The 25354-nt window shown below is 35.5% G+C and overlaps 1 protein-coding gene across 1 annotated transcript in view; it reads left to right on the forward strand.

The window, feature by feature from the left end:
- The window catches only part of CDK17 (cyclin dependent kinase 17), a 99808-nt gene that overhangs the window by 54363 nt on the left and 20091 nt on the right, over positions 1-25354 (forward strand). Inside the window, exons 3-5 of the mRNA XM_066357268.1 lie at positions 6308-6472; positions 10370-10503; positions 14596-14721. Of these exons, the coding sequence (XP_066213365.1) occupies positions 6308-6472; positions 10370-10503; positions 14596-14721 (425 nt within the window). The remainder of the gene's footprint in view (positions 1-6307; positions 6473-10369; positions 10504-14595; positions 14722-25354) is intronic.

The following is a 25354-nucleotide window of genomic DNA, read 5'->3' on the forward strand; positions in this document are numbered from 1 at the left end:
TAGAGCATAAAAAGCTCCTAAGGTAGGTGACACAGTACACTTCTGAACATAGTTTAATGAATACTTTTTAAACGATCTCCTCTTGTACAATGTGACCAGTTCATGAAGCAAGTGATCTTTATCTAATAGTTATCTAGTGGCAAAGCTTGCTTAGGGAGGAGGAAGAATTAGTTTATAATTTCCCTAAGTAAGCCAACTTTGAACAATATAAATACAAATATATGAACATATGAATATGTTCAGTCATATTCATAAGCACAATCCTGTTAACTCTTGCGTTACATATAGTCAGGTGGCTCTCATGAATACACTAGAACAAATTGAATGGGGAAGTAAATGTATATTGGGATAATACTGTAAAAATCTTGGAAGAAATATGATGCATTTGATTATACACATATGCACATATACTCTCATGTGTATTCTACTTCTAACCAAATAGAATTCAGTATTTTGATAATTGAGTCATACTGTGAATGTTTTAACTCAGTTATAAATGTGTAATATAACTATAGTTCACATTAGAGTGCCTATCTAGATAAGCTGATGTGTTTGCACATTGATAGGTGGATTGAACCCAGGGAAGAGGAATCTTGAATTTATATTTGATATGTTAAAAGTAAGTTGACAGCTTACAAACTTGGCTGATTTAAGTGTACTGACCTTAATTCAATACAACTTTTCCTAAATATGAAATAAAATTTTTGCACAAATCATAAAACTTATAAAACTGAAGTATAAACAATATTTTTAAAAGTACCTGCAAGGAAAAAGAAACCTGAGCACATCAGATGTATCATTTTTGGTAACTGAGAAGTTGTTTAATATTTAATTTTTTAAAAACTGCCAAATTAGTTTATCTCATTCTTCAAAAGTTAGAAATAAAATTAACATATAACCCAGCAGTTCCATTCCTAGGGATATACCTGAAAGAATTGAAATGAACTTTCAAACAAAATCTTGGACAAGAATGGTTATATTCAAAGCACCACTATTTAACAATAGCCAAAGGTGTAAACAACCCACATTTCCATCAGCAGATGAATGTATAAACAAAATGTGGTGTGTCCCTAGAATGGAATATTATTCAACCATAAAAAAGGAGTTAGGTACTGATACAGGCTACTATCTGGATGAACCTGGAAAACGGAAAGAAGTCAGACCCAAAAGGTCACATATTCTATGATTCCATTAATATGAACTATTCAGAATAGGTAAATGTGTAAAGACAAAAAGCAGATCAGTGATTGCCGAGGACTCAGGAGAGGAGGAAATGGGGAGTGACTGCTGAATGAGCACAGGGTCTTCTTTGGTAGTGATGAAAATAGTATTTTGGAACTAAATAGAAGTGAAGTAATGTTTGCACAACATTGGAAATGTGCCATAGGCCACTGAGTTTTGTACTTTAAAATGATGAATCTTATGTGAATTTCATGTCAGTAAATAACTTAGTTTATGTGAGAAATATCTTTTCCTCATAGATTCTTGATTTGCTTGATAAAAGGCTTAGTACTATGTTAGTCATATTACAGAAAGTTCTGATTTTTCAAGATCTTGTCTTTTAGTAGTTAGCCTTGAACTTAATTTCTTCTGTTATGAAAAGATATATTGAAATTATTGAATTTGATGAGGAGGCTAGGTGACAAATTTAAAATATGGAGGAGAAAACAGATCACAGTTACACTTATAGAAAGGCAAAAATAATGTTTTATATTACATGTACAATTGGGCTTCCAGGTGCAGCTATAACAAATGTTATGTCTTGTGACACAACTGAAATTCTTCACCTAAGAAAATGAACTGTTTCTTCATGTTCCCAAAAAGTAAAATGAACATAACAGAATGTTGCTTCTCATGATTATGGATTAAGGTTTGAAGTCACCCCAAAAGGCAAAGATTGGAATGGTTGATACTTCAATTTCTTTCTTTCTTTTTAGTGAGACAGAGAGAGGGCAGACAGGCAGGAAGGGGAGAGAGATGAGAAGCATCAATTCTTCATTGCGGCACCTTAGTTGTTCATTGATTGCTTTCTCATATGTGCCTTGACCCGGGGGGCGGGGGCGCTGCAGCTGAGCCAATGACCAAGTCAGAGATGTTGGGCTTAAGCCAGCAACCTTGGGCTTCAAGCCAGCGACCATGGGGTCATGTCTATGATCTCATGCTTAAGCCAGCGACCCTGCGCTCAAGGCTGATGATCCTGCGCTCAAGCAGGCGACCTCGGGGTTTTAAACCTGGGTCTTCTGTGTTCCAGTCCAATGCTCTATCCACTGTGCCACCATCTGGTCAAGCGATATTCCAATTTCTCGTCCTTAGTCTTCAGTCTCTTTACTGAGTCAGTTTACTATGTTATTTGGAGTCAACAAGCCTAGTTTTATTGATATCATGAGCTTTTTTTCTTACTCCCATGTTTCTTCCTTTCTCGTTGATCTAACAGTGGTTGGCAGACTCATTAGTTGACAGAGCCAAATATCAACAGTACAACGATAGAAATTTCTTTTGAGAGCCAAATTTTTAAACTTAAACTACACAGGTAGGTACTTTCCTTATCGAGGTAGCACCCGCACATGGTATTTTGTGGAAGAGCCACACTCAAGGGGCCAAAGAGCCGCCCGCATGTGGCTCAGTTTGCCGACCACTGATAATAAATGGAAGCAATCACAGTAGTTTTTGACAATAGTGATGACAGAGGGTTGTAAGTAGTTAATTCCTACCAACAGCTCAAGGTGTAAGTAGTTAATTTCTACCAACAACTCAAAGTGCATGTGAGGATGAGGTTGAAAATACAGACTCCATTGTATGTAGGTACAGTTTGAAATAGGATTAGGTCAGTAAAAGTTATAGAAGAGCAGGATTGGGAACTAGAAATGGAGTGGACTAAGAAATTGCATGTTTCTGATCATAGTAGTTCATGTCCCTGGAAAATCTGAATAAGTAAGATGCCAAATAAATTTCTCATGGCTCCCATTCTTCTCTGTACACACCCTGGGGTGACTTCATCCTTCTTATGATTTCAGTCACTGTGTGTATGCTGACTGACCCTAAATCTCTATCTCTAGTCAGAATTATTAAGTGATCAAATGCCTAATAGGCTTCTGCATACAGATGTCTAATAGAAATGTCAAATGCAATATAACCAAACCAGCATTCTTGATTTCCTTCCCTCCAAAATCTGTTTCTTTCCCAACTTGCCTCACTTAACCTGAATAACTTAAAGCTAAACATTCAGGAATTATTCTTGATTCTTTACTCTCCTCTACCTTTCTGTTCTGTCCTCTCCCTTCCTCTGCCATTCTAACTTGCTATATATTTACTATATAAACAACTTTTAAAAACTCACTATTAATAGCTATTTATTTACTTGATTCATGATTTCAATTATTATCTTTTCACATACCATATTTCACATATTTAACAGTTGCTCTGCTGGAGATTTAAAAATAATCTTTAGATAAATGCTTTTAATATAGATCTTCACTGAAAGTTGGGTGGGAGCGTGTATGTAAAAGTAATTTTGCAGCCATGCCTGCTGGCCTTTTGGCTTTGCTTTTTAATATATCCTTAGTCGACCTGCTTCTCTCCGTTTTAGTCCAGGCCACCATTATTTATTGCTTAGGGTACTGTAATAGTCTTCTGTTTCCCTTCTGTTGATTCCCTGCCATCTGTTCTCCAGCAGTAACCAGAGTGAAGTTATACATTTTTATTTTTAATAATTACAGATTCAAAGGAAGTTGCAAAGATAGTACAGAGAGGTTCCTTGTACCCTTCTTTCAGTTCTTCCCTTTGGTTACGTCTTCCTTAAGTATAGAACGTTATCAAACCCAGGAAGTTAGCATTGGAATAAAGTGTGAGTACGGCTCTTATGTCATTTTATCACACGGGTAGTTTCGTGTAACGGCCACTGTAATCCGGATAGCTATTTCATTGCCAGAGATTCTTCTCATGCTACCCCTTTAATTCATTCCTACCTCCTTACCTCCCACTGTCTCTGACTCCTCACAGTGATATTTTTTAAAACATGAATCAGCTCATATTAGCACCTGCTTCAAAGTTATAACTGCTTTCAGTCCCAGAATAAAATTCAAACTTTTATGTTGATGTACAAACCTGCTTATCTCTCTGTCCTCACTTACTAGCACCATTTCCCCCGCAATTATGTACTATAGCTGCACTTGCCTTCTTTCTGTTCCTCTAATGCAGTGATTCTCAAAGTGTGATCCCTGGACCAGGAGCATCAGTATTGCCTGGGATTTGTTAGAGATGCAGATACTTGGATTTCTTGTCAGACCTGCTGAATCAGGAAGTATGGGGCTGAGGCCCAGCTATCTTGTGTTTTAACAAGTCTTTAAAGGTTATTCCAAAACATTCTAAAGTTTGAGAACCACTGTTTGAAAAAGTCAAACTCTGCCGTGTGTTAGATTTTGCAGTTGGTTTTTTTTTTCTGTCTGGAATATCTTATAACCCACCACTCATCCATCTCCCCTTGACTGGCTCTTTCTTGCATTTATATCTGTTAAAAAGACCTCTGCAAGAGGACTTTCCTCAATAGTCACTGTAAAATACTCATTTAGTTTCTATCACATCTCTTTATTTTAATCTTTTGCATATTGCCTATCAGTAACTAGTATTGTTCTCATTCATTAGTTTCTTATCTTTCTCTCCATTAATTTTTATAGTTTAAAAGGGTAGTATCTTCTTTGTTTGTTCATTTCTTGATGCCCTGGGCCTTCAATATTGCTTGTCTCATGGTAGGCACACAGTAAATATACCCTGAATAATTAAATGTATTTGTAATCTCCATTTTTTTAGCTGTATTCTCTAGGACAACTTTACAGAGTGAATAAAACAAATGCTGTCTCTAGGTAGAATATTTATAGATTTTTATCATTCCAGATATAATATTACAACCTAGAAAGAGAAAACTTTTCTTATGTGTTCTAACCTGTATCCCACAGTTTTTGTAACTAATTTATGCATTTCTATCAGCTACCCCTCCCCATTTATTATTAAATCATTAATTCTTTTACAAGGCTTATGTAAAGATCCTCAAATTCTTGATCAGCTGGCTACTGCCAAGGAAAGTACAGTCTACTCCATGGGACACTTAGGCCAGATTTTTTCAATAACAAGTTGAGTCCTCCTTCTCCCTCCAGTCTGGCATTCTACCCAGATTAGAGGGCTTGGGCCTGTGTGAGCCTTGAGGACCCTTCTTCTCCCTCCAGTCTGGCATTCTACCAGATTAGAGGGCTTGGGCCTGTGTGGGCCTTGAGGCCCCTTCTGCCCATCCTCCTCTCCTCTCTTTTTCTTAGGCAGCCAATATCAGTAGACACACAGGCCAAATGGTCTTCTTGGCTCATTTTACCTAAGCGTGTACCTTGGTTTGTTCTGTGGACCTGAGCCATCTCCTCCTGCCAACTTGTTCTTGGTGTCTGATAAACCTTTATAGGTAGGGGAATCCCTTCATCAGGTGATATCCTTATTCCTGTCAGCTACAAAAGAAGAGCTGGCTTCATTTTAGAGGAGAAGATAGAGAAGCCCATTTCCTTTTTAAATTTCTTGACTGTATCAGTAAAAACATCATTCTAATACAAAAGACTAATGGTGTGTCATAGAAGATGTTGTCATGTCCTTAATCTATGTCAGAGATCTTTACTTGGAGGTAAGAAAGGAGTCATGAGATTTCCTGTAAACATTACACTACAGGATTTCCCCTATTTGTAATTAAAATTTTCTGCTTAATTTAAATGTTTCTGCTTAAATATAGATCTGGTTTTTTAAATAATATATTAAAATCCCCAAATTTGGGGTAATAAATTTCAGAACCTATGCATTGATCTATACTTAAATATTTATGTTTTATTCACCAACTGACATACATTTTTGAATGTTGAGCAGATAGGGATGTAAGTTTCTTCTTTCCAGGGCCGTGTTTTTATATTCTACAGCATGCTTAAGCCTAAGGCATATACAAGGCAGACAGTAAATGTAATAATAGTGTAGAAACAATCTATTAAAATAAGCAAATGGATAAAAAATCTGTAAGTTGTAAATACTTTTGTGATTGCTAATCAATTTTGATTATATAAGAAATGGATAATTACTAAACAAATTTCAAATATGAAAGTATTTTATATATTTTTTTTGTAGAAATTATTTTAGTTCTAGTACTTTGTATAGATAGCCATAGAAATGAGGTTAAATGTAATGATTCCTGTTATAACTTTTGTTTTCTGTTTTGCATCTTCAATCCTTCTATGATCCTGGATCTTGGGCTGTTAATGGAATGATTTTTGGACACTGTGAACCACAGAGCCTATTGTGAAGAATGGCAGGCCTCCAACCTCTCACAGTATGCATTCCTTCCTCCACCAGTACACAGGGTCCTTCAAGAAACCCCCACTGCGGAGACCACATAGCGTTATTGGAGGAAGCCTTGGCTCCTTCATGGCAATGCCCAGAAATGGAAGCAGATTAGGTAATTTAATTGTCTTTTTTTTTTTTTAACTTTTTGACTGTAGGTTTTGTACATAGCTAGTAGGTTTTAGGTGTAGGGAAATTAGCCAGCCTTTATTATCTGATTTGTCTTGTAAGATAAAAATCAAATTGAGAATAAGAGTGCTAGTGAAAGATGGAAGATTCTAGAAAGGTGGTAATGCTGACAGTGCAGAGGAGTAACATTTGAAAACTTGTACATCATGAAAGAGACAAACTCTTGGGAGTTGTATGAAAGATTTCAAGATATAGCGGCTTGAGATGATGGCTTAATCTAAGGTCATACCTTAGTTACTGCATATAATCGCCACATGATAGCCCACTACAGTGATTAGTATATATGATTACCACCAGATTTGTTGTTTTTATGTCACTGTCATTTTAAAAGGCAAAAGATTTATGCGATCTGAAGAGAAACCAGAATATACTGTCATTTTAAATATCCAGGGAAAATATATACCTTCAAGTTCTGCTTATTTATTTCTCCAGCCTTTTTTTGATGGTGTCTTATTTATATTTAGATTTTTGAATACTTTTATGCATAATTATTTTTAATCTTATGACATAATTATATTTACTGAAGTTTTTGAGGGCTTTAGTCTGCTTCTTACTCGTGCCACAGTGTATTATTTCCTTATGTGTTTTGTTAATGTGGGAAATATAAGATTATCTACAGTGGGGTTTTATCTATGGAAAATGTGTATGCCCTTATTCTTATAGGTGTAAACCCTACAGAATGGTGTGTTGGAGTTGACTCACACTAGTTCATGACTATTAAATTTTCAGGAATTTTGTGAGCTGTTTGTTAAACACAGCCGTTATTAAAATTTAAATTATACAAACTACTATTAAGTAAACTAAATTGAAAACAAAGGTAATGAATACTTACAAGTAATTATTTTCTAATTATTTTATTATATTTTACTAACACTAGTGCTTTGGAAGTTATTTCTATTTTATCTGTATAGTCAAAATACTATGTAATATGCATATTTCTTCCCAAGTACATGTTAAATGATGTTGTGTTGGTAGCTTGAAGTTGGCATGGCAGTAATATTTATCCTGCAGAAATTGGAAAACACTTTAGATCATGGCTTGATTTATTGTTTTGTTCATTGTCTAGACCAGGAATTGGCAAACTTTTTCTGTCAAGGGTCAGATAGTAAATTTTCAGGTGGGCAACATATGGTCTCTCTTGCACGTTCCTCTTCTTTTTAAAATAACGCTTTAAAGATGCAAAAACCATTTTTAATTTAGGGGTCATACAAAAACAGTCATGTTTGCTGACCCTTGGTCTAAACTTAAGAAAGTGATGTTGAAAATGTTAGTAATGCAGATTAAATTGAAAAGTGCCTTGTCTGTAGCTATTACATTGTGAATTGCACAACATTTGAACAATTTGAGAAGTAAATATTCCTCTAGTACTCAAAAACTCTTAGCAGATTCAGCAAAGAAGTTGTTTATACCAATGGTAAACGAGTGGAATTTTCACATGAGTTAAGCCTGCATTGTTTCACTTTTTTCTTAACAGAAATGAAAATTCCAACCAATATTCATGTTGGAACTGCAGTTGTTCATTAATGACATGAGTAATTTCTTGGTTGAGTCGAGATACTCAAGTATTTATTCATAGTCTGAATTAAATATGCTCCTTCGTAGTTCTTGTGCAGTAGAAAGTCCACCCTTTACTGAAGATGTAGCACTTTGTGAATTTGTCGCTTTTTATAGAAGCTCTTACTTGCAACATGGACACTGAGGCTTCATCTTTTATTCCAATGTGGCAGCTTAAATCCAAGCACCTTCTTACCAAATTCAGCAGTGCTTCCTAAGAAAGTGATAGTCAATTTATGTATAACAACTTTGGATTTTTAGTTCTGTTTTTGCTTCCTGGTTGTTATGCATACATTCTTACAGACTTAGCTCTGTATTTTAAAGTATTATATTTTATTTAAAAATTTCTTGAGATTTTCAGATTTTGAAGAATAGTGGGCCTCAGATGTTAGATATCAGATCAAGAATCAGTCTGCAATATATTTACTTTTTCTGCCAAGTTAATTTTTTGTTCAGATCTCAGTCTGAAATTTCTTCATAAATCTCTATACTTGAAGTGTATTCTTGTATTACTTGTTAACCTATTAAAGACCGTTGCCATTTGCAACTGTTTCTTAGTGTGAATACATTTTCTCAGTAATGGAAGACAAACAGAAATGTATGATTTCTAAGACTGCTTTGATGAGATTCTTGTTTAATTTTTATTAAAGTTCCTCATATTTATGAGCAAATATTGTTGAAAATATTTCATGAAATCTCAAATTTGTACTTATACTATATTTTGGTTTTATATATTATTTCATTTGCCAAAAAATGTCCCAGTTTATTTCTCTCTCTCTCTCTTTTTTTTTAAAATTAAGTGAGAGGCGGGAAGGCAGAGAGACAGACTTCTGCAAGCATCCTGACCGGGATTCACTCAATAAGCCTTCTACCAGGCAATCCTCTACTCATCTGGGGCCATTGCTCTGTTGCTCAGCAATCGAGCTATTTTAGCGCCTGAGGGGAGGCCATGGAGCCATCCTCAGCGCCCAGGACCAACTTGCTCAAACCAATTGAGCCATGGCTGCAGGAGGGGAAGAGAGATACAGAGAGAGAAAAGGAGGGTGAGGGGTGGAGAAACAGATGGTCACTTCACCTGTGTGCCCTCACCAGGAATCAAACCTGAGATATCCACACACTGGGCAAATGCTCTACCACTGAGCTAATCAGCCAGGATCCAAATTTATTACTTGATTTTTAGTTAACATTTAATTCATTAGAATATTTGTTGAGTACCTTCTAAGTACCAGGAACTTTGTTAAGTTCTGGGAATACAAAAGTGAATAAACCAAATCCTGCACCAGATGATCTCATACATAACTTGATGTAAAATCACATGAACCAGAAAATGTTCTTCAGTGCAGTGGGTGTAATGTGGGCACAGACATCATCTGTGTCTGAGAGTAAGAAAAACTTCACTGAATGGTGACACATGAGCATAGCTTTGAAGAATTAAGTATGACTTCACAGATTGATAAAATTAGGGAAAGACATTTTTTACAGTTAAGAAAAAAAAGTGTTCAAACGCTGCAATATGAAACAATATGATACTTTTGGGGGATGAATAATTGTATAGAAAGGACTAGGGACAAGAGATGCATTTGAGATCTAGCAGTTTCTGGTGGGCTGTTCTTGCTAGATGAACAGAGGGTGCTTGACAAATGTAAATATATGTATAAATATACAAATTTGTTTTATTTAGTTATGGTACAAAGCACATATTTACTGAATAATTTTTGAATTGTTTTGTTTTTTAATATTGGGAGAAAGGGTTAGCTATATTAGCAGTTTTTAAAGAATATTTAAATAGCTAACTCATTTGGCTATGGAGCCAGTGGCACATTATTTTAATAAAAACAACACCAAACTAAATAAAAGGCCAAAAGATCAGGTTTCTGTTTTCACTCTGCCTTTAAGGTGCATGACCTTTGAAATCATTTACCCTTTCAAGATCTCAGTTCCCAGATCTTAAAAGTGAAAGAACTGACTTAAATAATTGTCTTTGTTATTTCTGGTCCATAATTTTATTCACCCTCGACAATATCTTGTTAGTTTTTTTTCATAATTTTTTTCATAATCTGGGAGAATAAAAGGACTGCTTACTAGTGCGTTAAGGCATTTATGTTTCTATTTGTTAGCTGCACACCTATGGTACCCAGAATGTACATGACTTTTTATGCAATAATTTTTTATGTATTGGCTATCTACATCTTACTGTAGTAGTAATAAATTATGTAATCCCAGATATAATACATCTTTTGTAATATAAATGTTTTATTTTTCAATACAGATATTGTTCATGAGAATCTAAAAATGGGATCAGATGGTGAGAGTGACCAAGCTTCTGGAACATCATCTGATGAAGTCCAGTCACCTACAGGTGTTTGTCTTAGAAATCGTATACATAGACGGATCTCAATGGAGGTAACTGTTAAAAACTGTAAATATGCTTGTGTGTGTGTGTGTGTTTGCATCCATGTGCACACTTGCTGTCAACACATGTACATATCAAACAGAGTAAATGCCTATTTGAAAATTTTTATGAAAGCAAATGAAACTTGTAAGAAAATTGTGTCTTTGAATTAGTGATGAGTAATTTTGTGCCAATTTTTTCTAATTACTTTCCCAAAACAAGTATGCATTAATTATATTTAATACTTTTCTAACATTATATAGGTTCTCTATGAGGGAAATGTGAATTTTCAAAAGTTCTGGAAATCAGGATGATACATTAGCAAAGTACACTTTTTAGAAAATATGATTTTAACTATATTTTTCAGATTCATCTGTATACTTTATATTTTATAAATATTTTAAATTTCAGGCCCTGGCTGGTTAGCTCAGTCGGTTAAGAGCATCATCCTGAAACAACAGGTGTTGTGGGTTTGATCCCCCGTCATGGCACACAGGGGAAGCAACCAGTGAATGCACAACTAAGTGGAACAACAAATGGATGCTTTCTTTCCTCTCCCTTCTCTCTCTTCATCTCTCTGTCTCTAAAAAAATCAACAAAAATTAAGCCCTGGCTGGATAGCTCCAGCTGTCCCAGAGCTTTGATCCCTGGTCAGGGCACGTACAGAAGCAGCTCCGTGTTCCTGACTCTCCCTGCCTCTCTCTTAAAAAGAAAGAAAGAGGGGCCCTGGCTGATTGGCTCAGTGGTAGAGCGTCGGCCTGGCATGCAGAAGTCCTGGGTTCGATTCCTGGCCAGGACACACAGGAGAAGCGCCCATCTGCTTCTCCACCCCTCCCCCTTTCCTTCCTCTCTGTCTCTCTCTTCCCTTCCCGCAGCCGAGGCTCCATTGGAGCAAAGATGGCCGGGGCGCTGAGGATGGCTCTGTGGCCTCTGCCTCAGGCACTAGGATGGCTCTGGATGCAACAGAGCAACGCCCCAGATGGGCAGAGCATCACCCCCTAGTGGGCATGCCAGGTGGATCCTGGTTGGGCGCATGTGGGAGTCTGACTGCCTCCCCGTTTCCAGCTTCGGAAAAATGCAAAAAAAAAAAAAAAAAAAAAAAGAAAAGAAAAAGAAAGAGCCTGACCTGTGGTGGTGCAGTGGATAAAGCTTCGACCTGGAATGCTGAGGTCGCTGGTTCAAAACCCTGTGCTTACCTGGTCAAGGCACATATGGGAGTTGATGCTTCCTGCTCCTCCCTTCTCTCTCTCTCTCTCTCTCTCTGTCTTTCTCCTCTCTAAAATGAATAAAGTTTAAAAAAATAGAAAGAAAAAAATATTCCGCATTTCAAAATGTATACACAAAATAAGCACCAGCTCATTTTTCTTGCCTTATATTACAAATAATGGGGTTCATTTCCTCTGTAGATCATTGTACCTACTGACTTCTGTGGCACATAGAAGTTATTTCTCCATGTAAAAGAATGAAAAGCTCATTCCTTTTTCTTTGTCAATGTTATGTGTAACCTTGAGAACAGAAGTTAATTATGAATGTTACCATTTCAGTATATACTGCAGATTAAAATAGATTTCTCTAAAAAAAAATTGGGCCATGTTTTAAAATGAGTATTGTTAACTTTTTTTTAGTGCTGTTGAATTAACGATTAGGGTGTCTGTCCTTTTGGTTGATTGCGTTTTCATTTATAAAAGGTTGCTTCTGAATCAGTTAAGGAAAAACAATATCAGTTTCCTAAATGATGAATTAACATTTTCATCTCTTAAAATCACCTTGATATCAGTTTATATCACTGTTTAACTTATATCACAATAATAATAAAAATATTCCCTGTTTTCTTCACCATGTAGATATATGATTTTTTTTGTTATATGGTTAAAAGTTTTATTTACTATTAGGATCTATATCTAGACTTTCTCATTCTTCTAGTGAGCTATATTTATTTTTTTCCCTAAAGATGACAGTGTGTGTGTGTGTGTGTGTGTGTGTGTGTGTGAGAGAGAGAGAGAGAGAGAGAGAGAGAGAGAGAGAGAGAAAGAGAGAGACAGAGACGGACAGATAGAAACAGACAGACAGGAAGGGAGACAGGTGAGAAGCATCAGTTCTTCATTGCGACTCCTTAGTCTCCTTACTTCATTGATTGCTTTCTCATATGTGCTTTGACGGGGGGGGGGGGGGGGGGGCTCAGCAGAGCGAGTGACCCCTTGCTCAAGCCAGTGACTTTGGGCTTAAGCCAGTGAACATGGGGTCAGGTCTATGATCCCACGCTCAAGCCAGCGACCCTGTGCTCAAGCTGGTGAGCCTGTGCTCAAGCCGGCAGTGACCTTGTGGTCTTGAACCTGGGTCTTCTGTGTCCCAGTCTGACACTCTATCCACTGCACCACTGCCTGGTCAGGCAGTGACACTCTTGATTATATTCTTTTTTATTGTATATTTTAATATCTGAAAAATACTTTTTTCTCAGCATCCCCTCACCCCACACACATATTTTCCAATTTATTTAAAAATGTTTTTGCATAGTTTTGCTTATTCTTCTAGGTAAGTTTTAAATGTTTTGTTTTGTTCCAAGAATAATCTTGCCTGATCTATGGTGGCGCAGTAGATAAAGCGTCAACCTGGAACACTGAAGTTGTCGGTTCAAAACCCTGGGCTACCTGGTCAAGGCACATATGGGAGTTGATGCTTCCAGCTCCTCCCCCTTCTCTCTTTCTCTCCCTCTCTGACTCTCCACTCTCTAAAATGAATAAATAAAATAATCTTCCTGTGATTTTTATTATTCTTACTTTTCTATTGGGTTTTCTGTGATTTGCTTGGGATTATATAAAATACAAAACTACATGGAAGAGCCACTATCTTGATTATTTAGCCTTACTATTTGGAAACATGGTATATTTTTATACTTAAGTCATATATCTCTCAAATATTTATACAGTTCCTATACACCTCAGTTTTGTTCTGTGGTTTGTTTATTATTATGAATAGTTGGAATTTATTTTTGTAGGATTTGTTTTTTGTGTGTGACCATATAAGCAAGATTTTCTTTCATGTTTCTTCTAGTTCACATTCTACAATTAAATGCAATTCAAACAAATGCCTTGTCCTTACTTTTGTCCATTGACATATATTAATAAAATATTTCAGTTGTTTTACTGTGTTGTACAAAATCATACAGTATCTACTTGGTTAATTCATTCACACCAGTCACATTTTGTGACTCTTTGCCTATTCCGACTGTATGATAGAATAATGTTGATAAACTCCATTTGAAAGGAGTTCAGAAATAACTGGGTACAAAGTATCATTTCTGTAAAACTGTATTATATACTTTGGCTTAGAGTAAATATGTTTTCATTCAGTATACAATGTGTTCGTAAAGTCATGGTGCACTTTTGACCGGTCACAGGAAAGCAACAAAAGACAACAGAAATGTGAAATCACCAAATAAAAGGAAAACTCTCCCAGTTTTATACCTATTCAGTGCAGTTTCATGTGGGCTGATGCACAGATTTTTTAGGGCTCCTTAGGTAGTAGCTATCCCATATAGCCTCTACAGACTCGTCACTGACTGATGGCCTACTAGAACAGGGTTTCTCCACCAAACTGCCAGTTTCCTTCAACTGCTTATCCCATAGGGTAATGTTATTCCTATGTGGTGGTGCTTCGTTATAAATGCGCCGATATTCACGTTGCACTTTGGTCATGGACTCGAATTTAGCGAGCCACAGAACACACTGAACTTTCCTCTGTACTGTCCACATCTCGACTGGCATGGCCGTGGGCTGCTCCGTTGTATACATGATGTTAACGTCATCTGTGCATGCACACATGCTGCCACATTATCCTACAGAAACTGGGAGGGTTTTCCTTTTATTTGGTGCAGATTTCACATTTCTGTCGTCTTGTTGCTTTCCTGTGACTGGTCAAAAGTGCACCATGACTTTACGGACACACTGTATTATATATAATCAACATAGATAACTTTGCAATTGCAATAAAACTTGAATTAACTTATCATTAAGAAATAATATAGCCCATGAATTCAAAACTCAAATTCCCTTATCTTTTTCGTTTGTTAGTTAACCTACGAAATGTTTGTTCTTTTTTTTAAGGATTTAAATAAGCGGTTGTCACTGCCTGCAGATATCAGAATACCTGATGGATATCTTGAGAAGTTTCAGATAAACAGCCCACCATTTGATCAACCAATGAGCCGAAGATCTCGTAGAGCTTCCTTAGTAAGTTTTTAGTCTCCTATATGTAATACCATCAGATGATCAGATGTGCTTTGTTTGGTTTTTCTGGGTGTAAACATTTTACAGTATATTCTTACATTTAGGTTTTTTTGTTTTTTGGTTTTTTTGACAGAGACAGAGAAAAGGACAGATAGGGACAGACAGACAGGAAGGGAGAGTGATGAGAAGCATCAGTTCTTTGTTGCGGCACCTTAGTTGTTCATTGATCACTTTTTCATATGTGCCTTGCTTGACCAGGGGGCTCCAGCAGTGCAAGTGACTCCTTGCTCAAGCCAACAACCTTGGGCTTCAAGCCAGCAACCCTTGGGCTCAAACCAGCGACCATGAGGTCATGTCTATGATCCCACGCTTAAGCCAGTAACCCTGCACTCAAGCTGGTGAGCCCGTGCTCAAACCGGAGACCTTGGGATCTCAAATCTGGGTCTTCTGTATCCCAGTCTGACGCTCTAGCCACTTGCCACAGCCTGATCAGGCATATTTAGTTTTTGAATAACTAAATTTTATTACATTTCTTTCTGGATTTTATTTCCATTCTTAAAGGTTTAAAGATGTATGTTAGAGTAAGACTCAAGCTATGGTTCTATTTTATTTTTGGTAAATTTTATTGATATATGCTAGATGTATAGAATATGTACTGTGTACTAGATATGTAAATAGATATATATTAATAAATACTAGATATAACTAAAAGTACATAAACCATAATTGTATAGCTCACTGAATTTTTGCAAAGTTAACATACCTGTATAACCAGTACCCAGATTAATAAAAGAAAATTTCAGAAATTCAGAAACACCCCTCCTGCTACTTCTCTGTTTACTTTATACCCCCATTTCCTCAACTGTAGCCATTATTTCTGCCTTCTAAAGCCAAAGTTTAATTTTACCCAAATGTTTTCTGTTTTGATTACATTATGTTTACATTATATTTTAATATCTGGAGAGACTTTGATATCCTCATTTATATGTATGCTTTCATTGCTTTTGATATATTTTCTGACTTACTTAGATTTTTTAAGTTTATAATTATAGATATACAAAACATTAAAGTACATTTAATACAAATATATAAATATGTATATTTATATAAGTTTGTGCATATATTTTGCAGTATTTATTCTTTTTGTGGTTGGCTTCTTTGGCTCAGTGTCATGCTTGTATTTATCTAGATTGTTGAATGTAGTTATAATTGATTTGTTTACATTGTCACATGTTATTCCACTGTCTGTGTGTATGTATATTATACTTTATCCAGTCTCCTGTTGATGGACATTTACATTTGGGTTGTTTTAGTTTTTAGCTATTACCAAACAGTTTCTATCACCATTTCTATACATGTGTTTTGGTTAACATCTGTAAGCATTTCTGTTGGGTGCATACAAAGGAGTGGATTTGTTGGATAAGATTATGTGTATATGTTTAGCATTCCTAGACACTGTCAAAAGTTTCCCAAGTGGCTGTACCAATTTATACTTTCATCACTAGTACATGATAGTTCTAGTTGCTGCCCTTGCCTGTTTTGGTAGTGTTCCCTTTTAAAATTTTTTTGACTTTTCTGATGTTATCTCATTGTGGTTTTATTTTGCATTTTCTAAAAAATTTTCCCCAAAATTAAGTGGAACACTTTTTAAAAATTCTTTATTTTAATCATATTGCCTTTTTTGTTGTTGTTACAGTTAATGTTCAATATTATTTTATATTAGTTTCAGGTGTACAGCTAGTTAAACACTTTTTAATGTTTATTGATGTTTACTGGTCACTTAGAGATTTTCTTGTGAATTAACTTCAGGTCTGTTGTTTCTTTTCTGTTGGGTTTTCTACCTTTTTCTTATTGGTTTATAGAAATTCTTTATGCATTTTGTATAAAGGACCTTTGTCAGTTACATGTCTTGCAAGTATCTTCAGGCATGTAGCAAGAACAATTACCCAGCACTCTTTTTTGAGAGGGCAACTTTCACTGTTGAAGTGTCATCTCTGACATAAAATCAGGTAATTGTATATGTGAGGATTTCTTTTGGATAGTTATAGTCCTATAGAAGAGGTACTTATAAAGTGCTATGAGATAACAAAAGAGATAGCCAGTAAAATGTCCTTGCACATCATCAGCTTATAGAGGAGATGATGTTTCAGCTGGTTCTAGAAGGATGGGTTGGAATTTGTCAGGTTGACAATGGGTAGAATAGTGTTATAAGCAGAGGAAACTTCATGTATTAAAACCCAGAGGTATGAATGTAGGTATTGTTTTAACATATATGAAGGGTAAAGCTATATAAATAAAAATGTAAATGTTCATTTGTTCAAAATCCTAATCTCCGAAAGTTATTCACCGATTGCTTTGAAATTTTGACACAGCATTGCATTAGAATATGCACGTTTTTATATACATGCGTGTTTTTATATACCTACTATTATATATATGTCACACCTGTGACAGGTAAAAACATGCTTTTTTTGAAAAACAACGCCATCTGTTGGACATAAAAACAACACAGGTTCTACTAAATATTATACGATTCCGTTTCAATGTTTCCGATTTACAATCAATCCATTTACGATTTCCAAATTTCCAATTTTACAATTCCATTTCAGTGTTTCCGATTGCATTGTTAAATTGAATTTTCATAGATTTCGATTTATTTTTATTTTTATTTATTTCGTGTGACATTGCATTGGAATTGAGCTGTGTTGTTTACATAGCATTTATTTTGTGAGTATAGTTTATTTTTTTTCGTGAACAAAATTACAACACAGGTGATCTTTTGTCATATGTGCAATCAAGTATTCCTAAGCTAATGCTTGAGCAAAAAGGCATTTACAATCAAATAATCCAAACTGTCAATAATAGGGATGGAGAAATCTTCTTCTTAGATGCGCTAGGAGGAACTTCTTCTTAGATGCGCCATGAGGAACTTAATTAAAAACGTTCCTAATTAGATTGATTCTGGCAGCAATTCAATCCCAAAATGACAGCCTTAGCTCTTGCGTCGTCCGAAATAGCTGCAACATTGCTACCAGGTGGAAGAACTGCTCATTCCGCTTTGAAATTCCCATTGAACATGCAATTCATTAAAACTCCCAAGTGCAACATTTCCAAAGCATCTGGCATGGGAAGAGTTGCAGAAATGCAAACTTATTGTTTGGGATGAATGCACAATGGCGCACAAAAAATCACTCAAGGTTCTTGATCGATCATTGCAAGATTTGCGTGGAAACATCAGACCATCTGGGAACGCATTAATATTGCTTGCAGGAGATTTCAGGCAAACATTACCTGTAATTCCTCAATTGACACCAGTGGATGAAATAAATGCTTCCCTGAAGTACTCTACTTTGTGACGACTCGTAAAGACGTTAAAATTAACTACAAATATGCATGTCCAGCTGCAAACGATCGATCAGCTGAGATATTCTCACATCAATTGCTGGAAATTGGGAATGGAAAGGTGCCGGTTGATCTGACCTCAGGATGAATTTCATTGCCTTATAACTTCTGCAATTTAGTGACGTCAAAAGAAGAATTAGTTGAAAAAGTATTTCCCAATATTCAAACCAATTAAAGAATCACGATTGGCGGAGTGAACGAGCTATTCTTGCGGCCAAGAACAAAGATGTCTACGAACTTAACAATATTATTCAGTCTAACACTCAAAGCGAGGCAGTCACATACAAGTCCGTCGACACTGTTGTGGAAGCAGATGAAGCAGTTAATTATCCAACAGAATTTTTGAAGTCACTCAATCTACCAGGGATGCCACCGCACGTACTACAATTGAAAATCGGCATGCCAATTATCATGTTGCAAAATATCAACCAGCCAAAGCAGGGGTCCCCAAACTTTTTACACAGGGGGCCAGTTCACTGTCCCTCAGACCGTTGGAGGGCCAGACTATAAAAAAAACTATGAACAAATCCCTATGCACACTGCACATATCTTATTTTAAAGTAAAAAAACAAAACGGGAACAAATACAATATTTAAAATAAAGAACAAGTAAATTTAAATCAACAAACTGACCAGTATTTCAATGGGAACTATGCTCCTCTCACTGACCACCAATGAAAGAGGTGCCTCTTCTGGAAGTGCAGTGGGGGCCAGATAAATGGCCTCAGGGGGCCGCATGCGGCCCTCGGGCCGTAGTTTGGGGACCCCTGAGCCAAAGCTTTGCAACAGCACGCGGCTTGCAGTAAAAAAATTAAGAAGCAACAATCTTGACAGGACCTTTCAAAGGTTAAGATGTCCTCATTCCTTGCATTCCTGTGATTCCAACGGATATGCCATTTCAATTTAAGAGATCACAATTCCCAATTCGATTGTCGTTTACAATCACCATCAACAAAACTCAGGACCAATCTTTAGAATTGTGCGGTTCAGATCTAGACACGGATTTCTTCTCACATGGACAATTATATGTTGCATGTTCTAGAGTCGGCAAACCAGACAATCTCTATATCTGCACAGACAATAGAACAACAAAAAATATTGTATACCCACAAGCATTGTGAAATTAAACATATTAGAAACGTGCGCTTTCTCTTTTCTTTTTTTCCCATTTAACCAGACCGAGCCACAGCAACGCGTGGCCAGATACACCTAGTATGGAATAATATTTAAAAATAGGGCTTAAAAGGATAGAATGGTTCCAGGCTGCAAAAAGCCTGAGATGTCAGGCCAAGGAGTCCAGACTTTATCTCTTGTAATGGAAGGGGACCTCAAAGGTATTTATTTAAATAAGGGCTGACGTCACACCTTTGTTTCAAACAATAGCTTCAGGAAAAAGGTAAATGAGGAAGTAAAAGGAGTGAAAAACTAGAGAGAGGTGAGTTAGGACTTTATTCAAAATTAGGGATGATGTGCCAGTTATGTGGGAATGGAAAGTAGTTCGAACACAGATCCTAGGGACCAGGAGAGGTAACAGAAGCAGGACGTGGTACCCAGTTGGACTTTGTGTCAGAGGAAGGAGCAGTTGATGAGGATTCCTGGGTTGCTAACAGTTATTAGATCTCCTTTTTTATATAGTATGTTGTGGAATGTTTTATTTACCAAAACTGTTTTTGGTGACATCTTCTATAGAATAAAATTTTATTATGCTGTATACAGTATGAGCACTTTGTTATTTAATATTAACCAATATACAATAAAGTAAAAGTGTAATGCCCACTTGATTTTGTTAAGGTTTATCATCATCATAGTGTTGCATCACTGCTTAAAACATTTTATTCAAATAACTTTGTCATTTAATTATTAGTTAATGTATTCTCTGGCTATCAATTTTTTTTTTTACAGAGACAGAGAGTCAGAGAGAGGGATAGATAGGGACAGACAGACAGACAGGAACGGAGAGAGATGAGAAGCATCAATCATCAGTTTTTCGTTGCGATGCCTTAGTTGTTCATTGATTGTTTTCTCATATGTGCCTTGACTGGGGGCCTTCAGCAGACTGAGTAACCCCTTGCTCGAGCCAGCGACCTTGGGGTCCAAGCTGGTGAGCTTTTGCTCAAACCAGTAGAGCCTGCGCTCAAACTGGTGACCTCAGGGTCTCGAACCTGGGTCCTTCCACATCCTAGTCCTGCACTCTATCCACTGTGCCACTGCCTGGTCAGGCTCTGGCTGCCAATTTTTATCAAACATTGGTACTTAGACTAAGTTTGGGAATTATTAAATGTTCAGATTGGGACTAAAAGTATGATTCAATCACCATGTAATTTACAAAGCTGTCATTTTAAGAGCAATCTTTTTCAGTCTACATGAAATTAAGGAAAACAGTGCTTTCTAATGAATGTTAAAAGTGACTGGAGTTTTTGTGATTGTGTATTTCTTACCCACCTCTCGTTTTTTTATCTGAAATGACTTATGGATATCAGATTGATCATGCCAGCTGTGTTTGGGTTTCTATCAGTGCATTCTTTTCATTATTTATCTAACTTACTAAAGCATGGTTTCTTTTGAAATATATTAGAAAATTATTCTTTAATACTCTAGGTTTATGTATGAAAAAGCAGGTTAGGGAAAATGGAAAGGAAATGGGAAAAGAAAAATATTCTTCACATGTGTTAGAGCTTAAGTTTTGATGGGTAATAGAGACTTTATCTAAAAAATAAAATTTTTTTCAAGATAAAATATTAAATTTTAGTTTTGTCTTTCTAGTTGTATAAAACTTCACATTTTTGTATTTTCAATAGCAGTATATAATAACTAGAATAGTAAAAATAACAAATCCTTTGAGTAAGAAGAAACAAATCACACAATTCATTTCTGATAGAGAAGACATACAATAGGGATTATTGGCTTTTTAATAAATTTATGATTGTCAACCTCAAATAGACCCTCAGTATTTATGTGGCTACCCTAATGTCTTTCTCTGTTAACTCTTCCCCTCTTACTCTGAGCTGATAATCTCTTTTCCTACATAAGGAAGAAAGAACCCATTAATCAAAAACCCTTTTATAGAAAAATTTTAAATATACTATAGATTTCTCAGATACTACATACCAGTTATCCCTGTTATTTTAAAAAACTTTTTTTTTGAGAGAGAAATAGGGTGAGAAGCATCAACTCGTAGTTGCTGTCACTTTAGTTGTGCATTGATTGCTTCTCTTACATGCCTTGACTGGTGCTGAGCCAGTGCCACCTTAAGCCAGAGACTTTTGGGATCAAGCTGGTGAGCTTTGGGATTGTGTGGATGATCACTGCTCAAGCCAGTGACCCCATGCTGATAAGCCCACGATCCTGAGGCTTTGAACCAGAGACCTCAGTGTTCTGGGCTGATGCTTTTATCCACTGCATCACCACTGGTCAGGCTATTCCTATTAACACTTTACATTTAGTTCATTTGTTACATGTACAGAACTAACGTCGGTATAATACTATTAGCTAAACTCCTCACCTTATTCACATTTCCCTACTTTTTCACTAAGGTTCTCTTTTTGTCCCAGAATCCTATTAGGATGCCCCATTTCATTGAATCATCATGTCTCGTGTTAAAGAGACTGGTTATTGGATTGGCAAAATGCTATTTAATACTCTTTTATGTTTGATATAATAAATGAAATATTCTCTTAACCTATAGTATTTAAACATTAGACTAATGGGTATTCCCACATGCAAATAACAAGTTATTAGAGCATTGTTGAATTACAATGAGGACATACCCATTGGAAGTTTGAGACTGTTAAGCACAACTTCAGTAGACTGAAAATCTGTATATGAAAATTTGTCTCATTGTATTGAAATGATAGGTTATACATATTTTTAGAATCTCCTTTCTAAACAGCAAGTGTTGGATTCCTCATTCATGGCATTACTGATACAGGTTGTTAAGTAGTACTTTCTATTTCTAAGAATAGGTGAGAAAGTAACGTATCAGTCCTGGTGTCTTTCAGAAATAGTAAATATATTATGGTGAAAGTGAGGTTCAGAGTCTGCTCAAAACTTAATTTACCATTGCCATATTCTATACAGGGTTAAGACAGTGTCATGATGATGGTAACAGCAATTTTTCTAAGACAAAATGACCCAGTAGAATAGAGGTTCCCAGTCTTCTTTCTGCCTCCCACATATCTAAGAACACATTTCTGTCAGTAACAGTAACTCAGTAATTCTTACAGGAGGAAAATGGGGTGTTTGAAAAAATCTCTTTGTCCCTAGCATCTCTAATGTACACATTCACTTTCAGAATGGCATCTATAGAACTTTTGCTCATACTTCATTTGTTTTCAAGTTCAGTTAGACTGCATTGCCAGCGTGCTAATACATCATTACAGCTGTGATACAATGATTACATTGCCACAGCCAAAGTAATCAAGAAACCTCCCATAACGCTCAATACCACTTAAGTTATACTGAATTTTAGGAAGACTGTTATAAATTATAATTTGTTTTGCATTTTGTAAAAATGTGCTTATCCTGGTAAGAGCTTTCTGAACAGGAATTTGCTTGAGGTTACCGAAAAGCCAAGTACATATTCTGGTAGAGCAATGAAGTATCAGAAAACATTATCTTCATTTCTTTAGAAAGCAGAATTAAGGAGGTTTCTATATTATGTTAAAATACAGTTTATTGTTCCATTCCTTAGCTATTTCTGTTTTTATGAAATTTTAAAAATATTCCATTATGATCTAAGATGGAAGTCATAAAAACAGGAATCATATCTGTCTTCTTCACTGTGCCCTCAGTACCTAGCACTGTGCTTGGTAATGTTGGATAAATGAGCTTTGTCCTCTGTCCTCTGAATAATTTCTGTGGGAGAGCATGACAACAAGCTAGTCATTATATCTATTGTTTAGTCTTGTCATGTTCAGCAGATAAAAATGCAAGCAAAATTTTCTAAAAATTCCATTTAAATATTCAGGAAGTAATATTTGGACATAACTGTTAAATCCTAAGGATTTGAAAGTATTAAAATGGGTGGTGAAGGAGATATGCTTTATTCTTTGAATTAAGTTGTGACAGTTACTGGTAAACTGCCTTTTGTCTGAATTCTGTCTGAATTCTCTGGCTGCCTGCATGTGTAGAATTCAGTTATGCTGTTTATTTTATAGATCAATTATTAAAATTTAAATTTAACTTCATAATTATAATATAGTATTACTTTCTTTTTAAAAGGCAGCCATTCAGCATATTTTAATGATCTTACTAAATTTTATTCTCTGAAGAGGGACTCATTGCTATGTTACTTCTTGTAACATATAGTTTATTCCTCATATACTTTATATACTTGTATTATTTTAGCTTTACAGTCTTGAATTTGTGATTTACTAACACATTCTTAAAAGCAAACCTCAGCATTATTGTCATAGCCACACCTGCACCAAAGTGTATTTGATGTTTTAAGAGCGTGCTACTATTTATTCACTTAAGAGAATGAGTAAGAAAATATTTCAACTTCTGATAAGAAAGAGTTCCTAGCTTGCAGTCATATTTGTCTATGTGCTTCTTATTGTTATAGATAGTGATTTTTACCCCCAGGGACATTCATTGTTTTGTTCATACCAGTTTTTATTTATTCTCAATGTAGTTTTTTTCTTTATAAAATGTATGACAATATATATATGATAAGACTTAAAATTCATATTTGTGAATTAAGGACTTGAATTCCAGAGGTGGGTATAAAAATAATAAATACATTCTGTCGGTTTCTGTGACCTTGACAATTAACCTTCTTTTTAAAAAGTTATGGTCATCCTGACCTGTGGTGGTGCAGTGGATAAAGCGTCGACCTGGAAATGCTGCGGTCGCCGGTTCGAAACCCTGGGCTTGCCTGGTCAAAGCACATATGAGGGTTGATGCTTCCAGCTCCTCCTCCTGTCTCTCTCTCTCTCTCTCTCTCTCTCTCTTTCTCCTCTCTAAAATGAATAAATAAAATAAAATAAAATAAAAAAAGAAGCAATATGGAAATAAAAAAAAAGTTATGGTCATATGTAAATGGGCTGTACAAATCATACATAAACTAAAAGATTGTTCAGAATCAGGCTTTCATGTACCATATTTTATTTGCCACATTTTCCATATTAGAGTTTAAAAACTCCATTTCTATTTAGAAAGTGTTATCTATTATAGCTTTACAGTCATCCCTCACCATATTGTGTTTCACTCTTGGTGGTCTCACTGCGATACGGATTTTTAAATTGTATATATCTAATTTTGTATCACGGATTTTTCACTATATTGTGGGATTTTGTGGTATATAGGTATTTTTATATATTTTAATTATTTTTGAGGTAAAATAAGCAAAGTAAGTGTGGGAAAGGTTAATAACAGTGTGGGAAAGGTTTATAAGAGTGTAGGGAGGGTTTATAAATCCTTAAAATATATATAAATTATAAAATAAATATAAGGTCGCTACTTCACGGTTTTTCGCTTGTCGCGGGGGTTCTGGAACCCAACCCCCGCGAAAGACGAGGGACCACTGTACTTTATTATTCTGTATAGTTGTTCATAGAAAGCAAGGACTTAATATCTGAATTATATACAAAATAGTACATGGATGGATGATTTATGATGGTTCCAAAACATTTTTTAAATAAAAATTTTTGAAACACTATATATAGGTCTTAAAAAGTACAAAAAGAAGCAGTTTTTTAGTTATTCAATGATAACACCTGTGACCAAGGGTTTTATTAGTTTACCAAAATTGAATTAAATACTGTTGGCTTTTTAACATATATATCCTTGTAACAAAAGGATAAAAATAGTTTCTTTGAGGGTCCTCTGCTACTTGTGGTAATTCAACTCATAGTGGTGAGGGATGTTAAAAGTCTAATTGTCAAATTTTATCCTGCACTTTCAGAAAAAAATTACATATTTCGAACCTTCAGAATTTTACTAAAATATACTTTTTAATGATCTAGCATAATTGATACACTTTTTAGTGATGAGTTTATATGTAAAAGAATATTATTTCCTTTCATGGATATTTACCTAAGGATATTAGTACCATTCTGAGTGAGAAGCCTGTCATTATTATAGTCTTTTTCATTGTCTACAAAGGGGAATAAAAAGTAATTTTAAGAAAATTCTTATTTTCCTTTTCTGATTATTAACTTTTTTCTGTTTTTGTTCTCAATCCCTAAATTTTTATCTTTCTTTTCCCTAAATCTTTTGTGTTAGAGTTTTTTGTT

The sequence above is a fragment of the Saccopteryx leptura genome, chromosome 1 (assembly GCF_036850995.1).
Source record: "Saccopteryx leptura isolate mSacLep1 chromosome 1, mSacLep1_pri_phased_curated, whole genome shotgun sequence".
In the NCBI taxonomy this organism is placed as follows: Eukaryota; Metazoa; Chordata; class Mammalia; order Chiroptera; family Emballonuridae; genus Saccopteryx; species Saccopteryx leptura.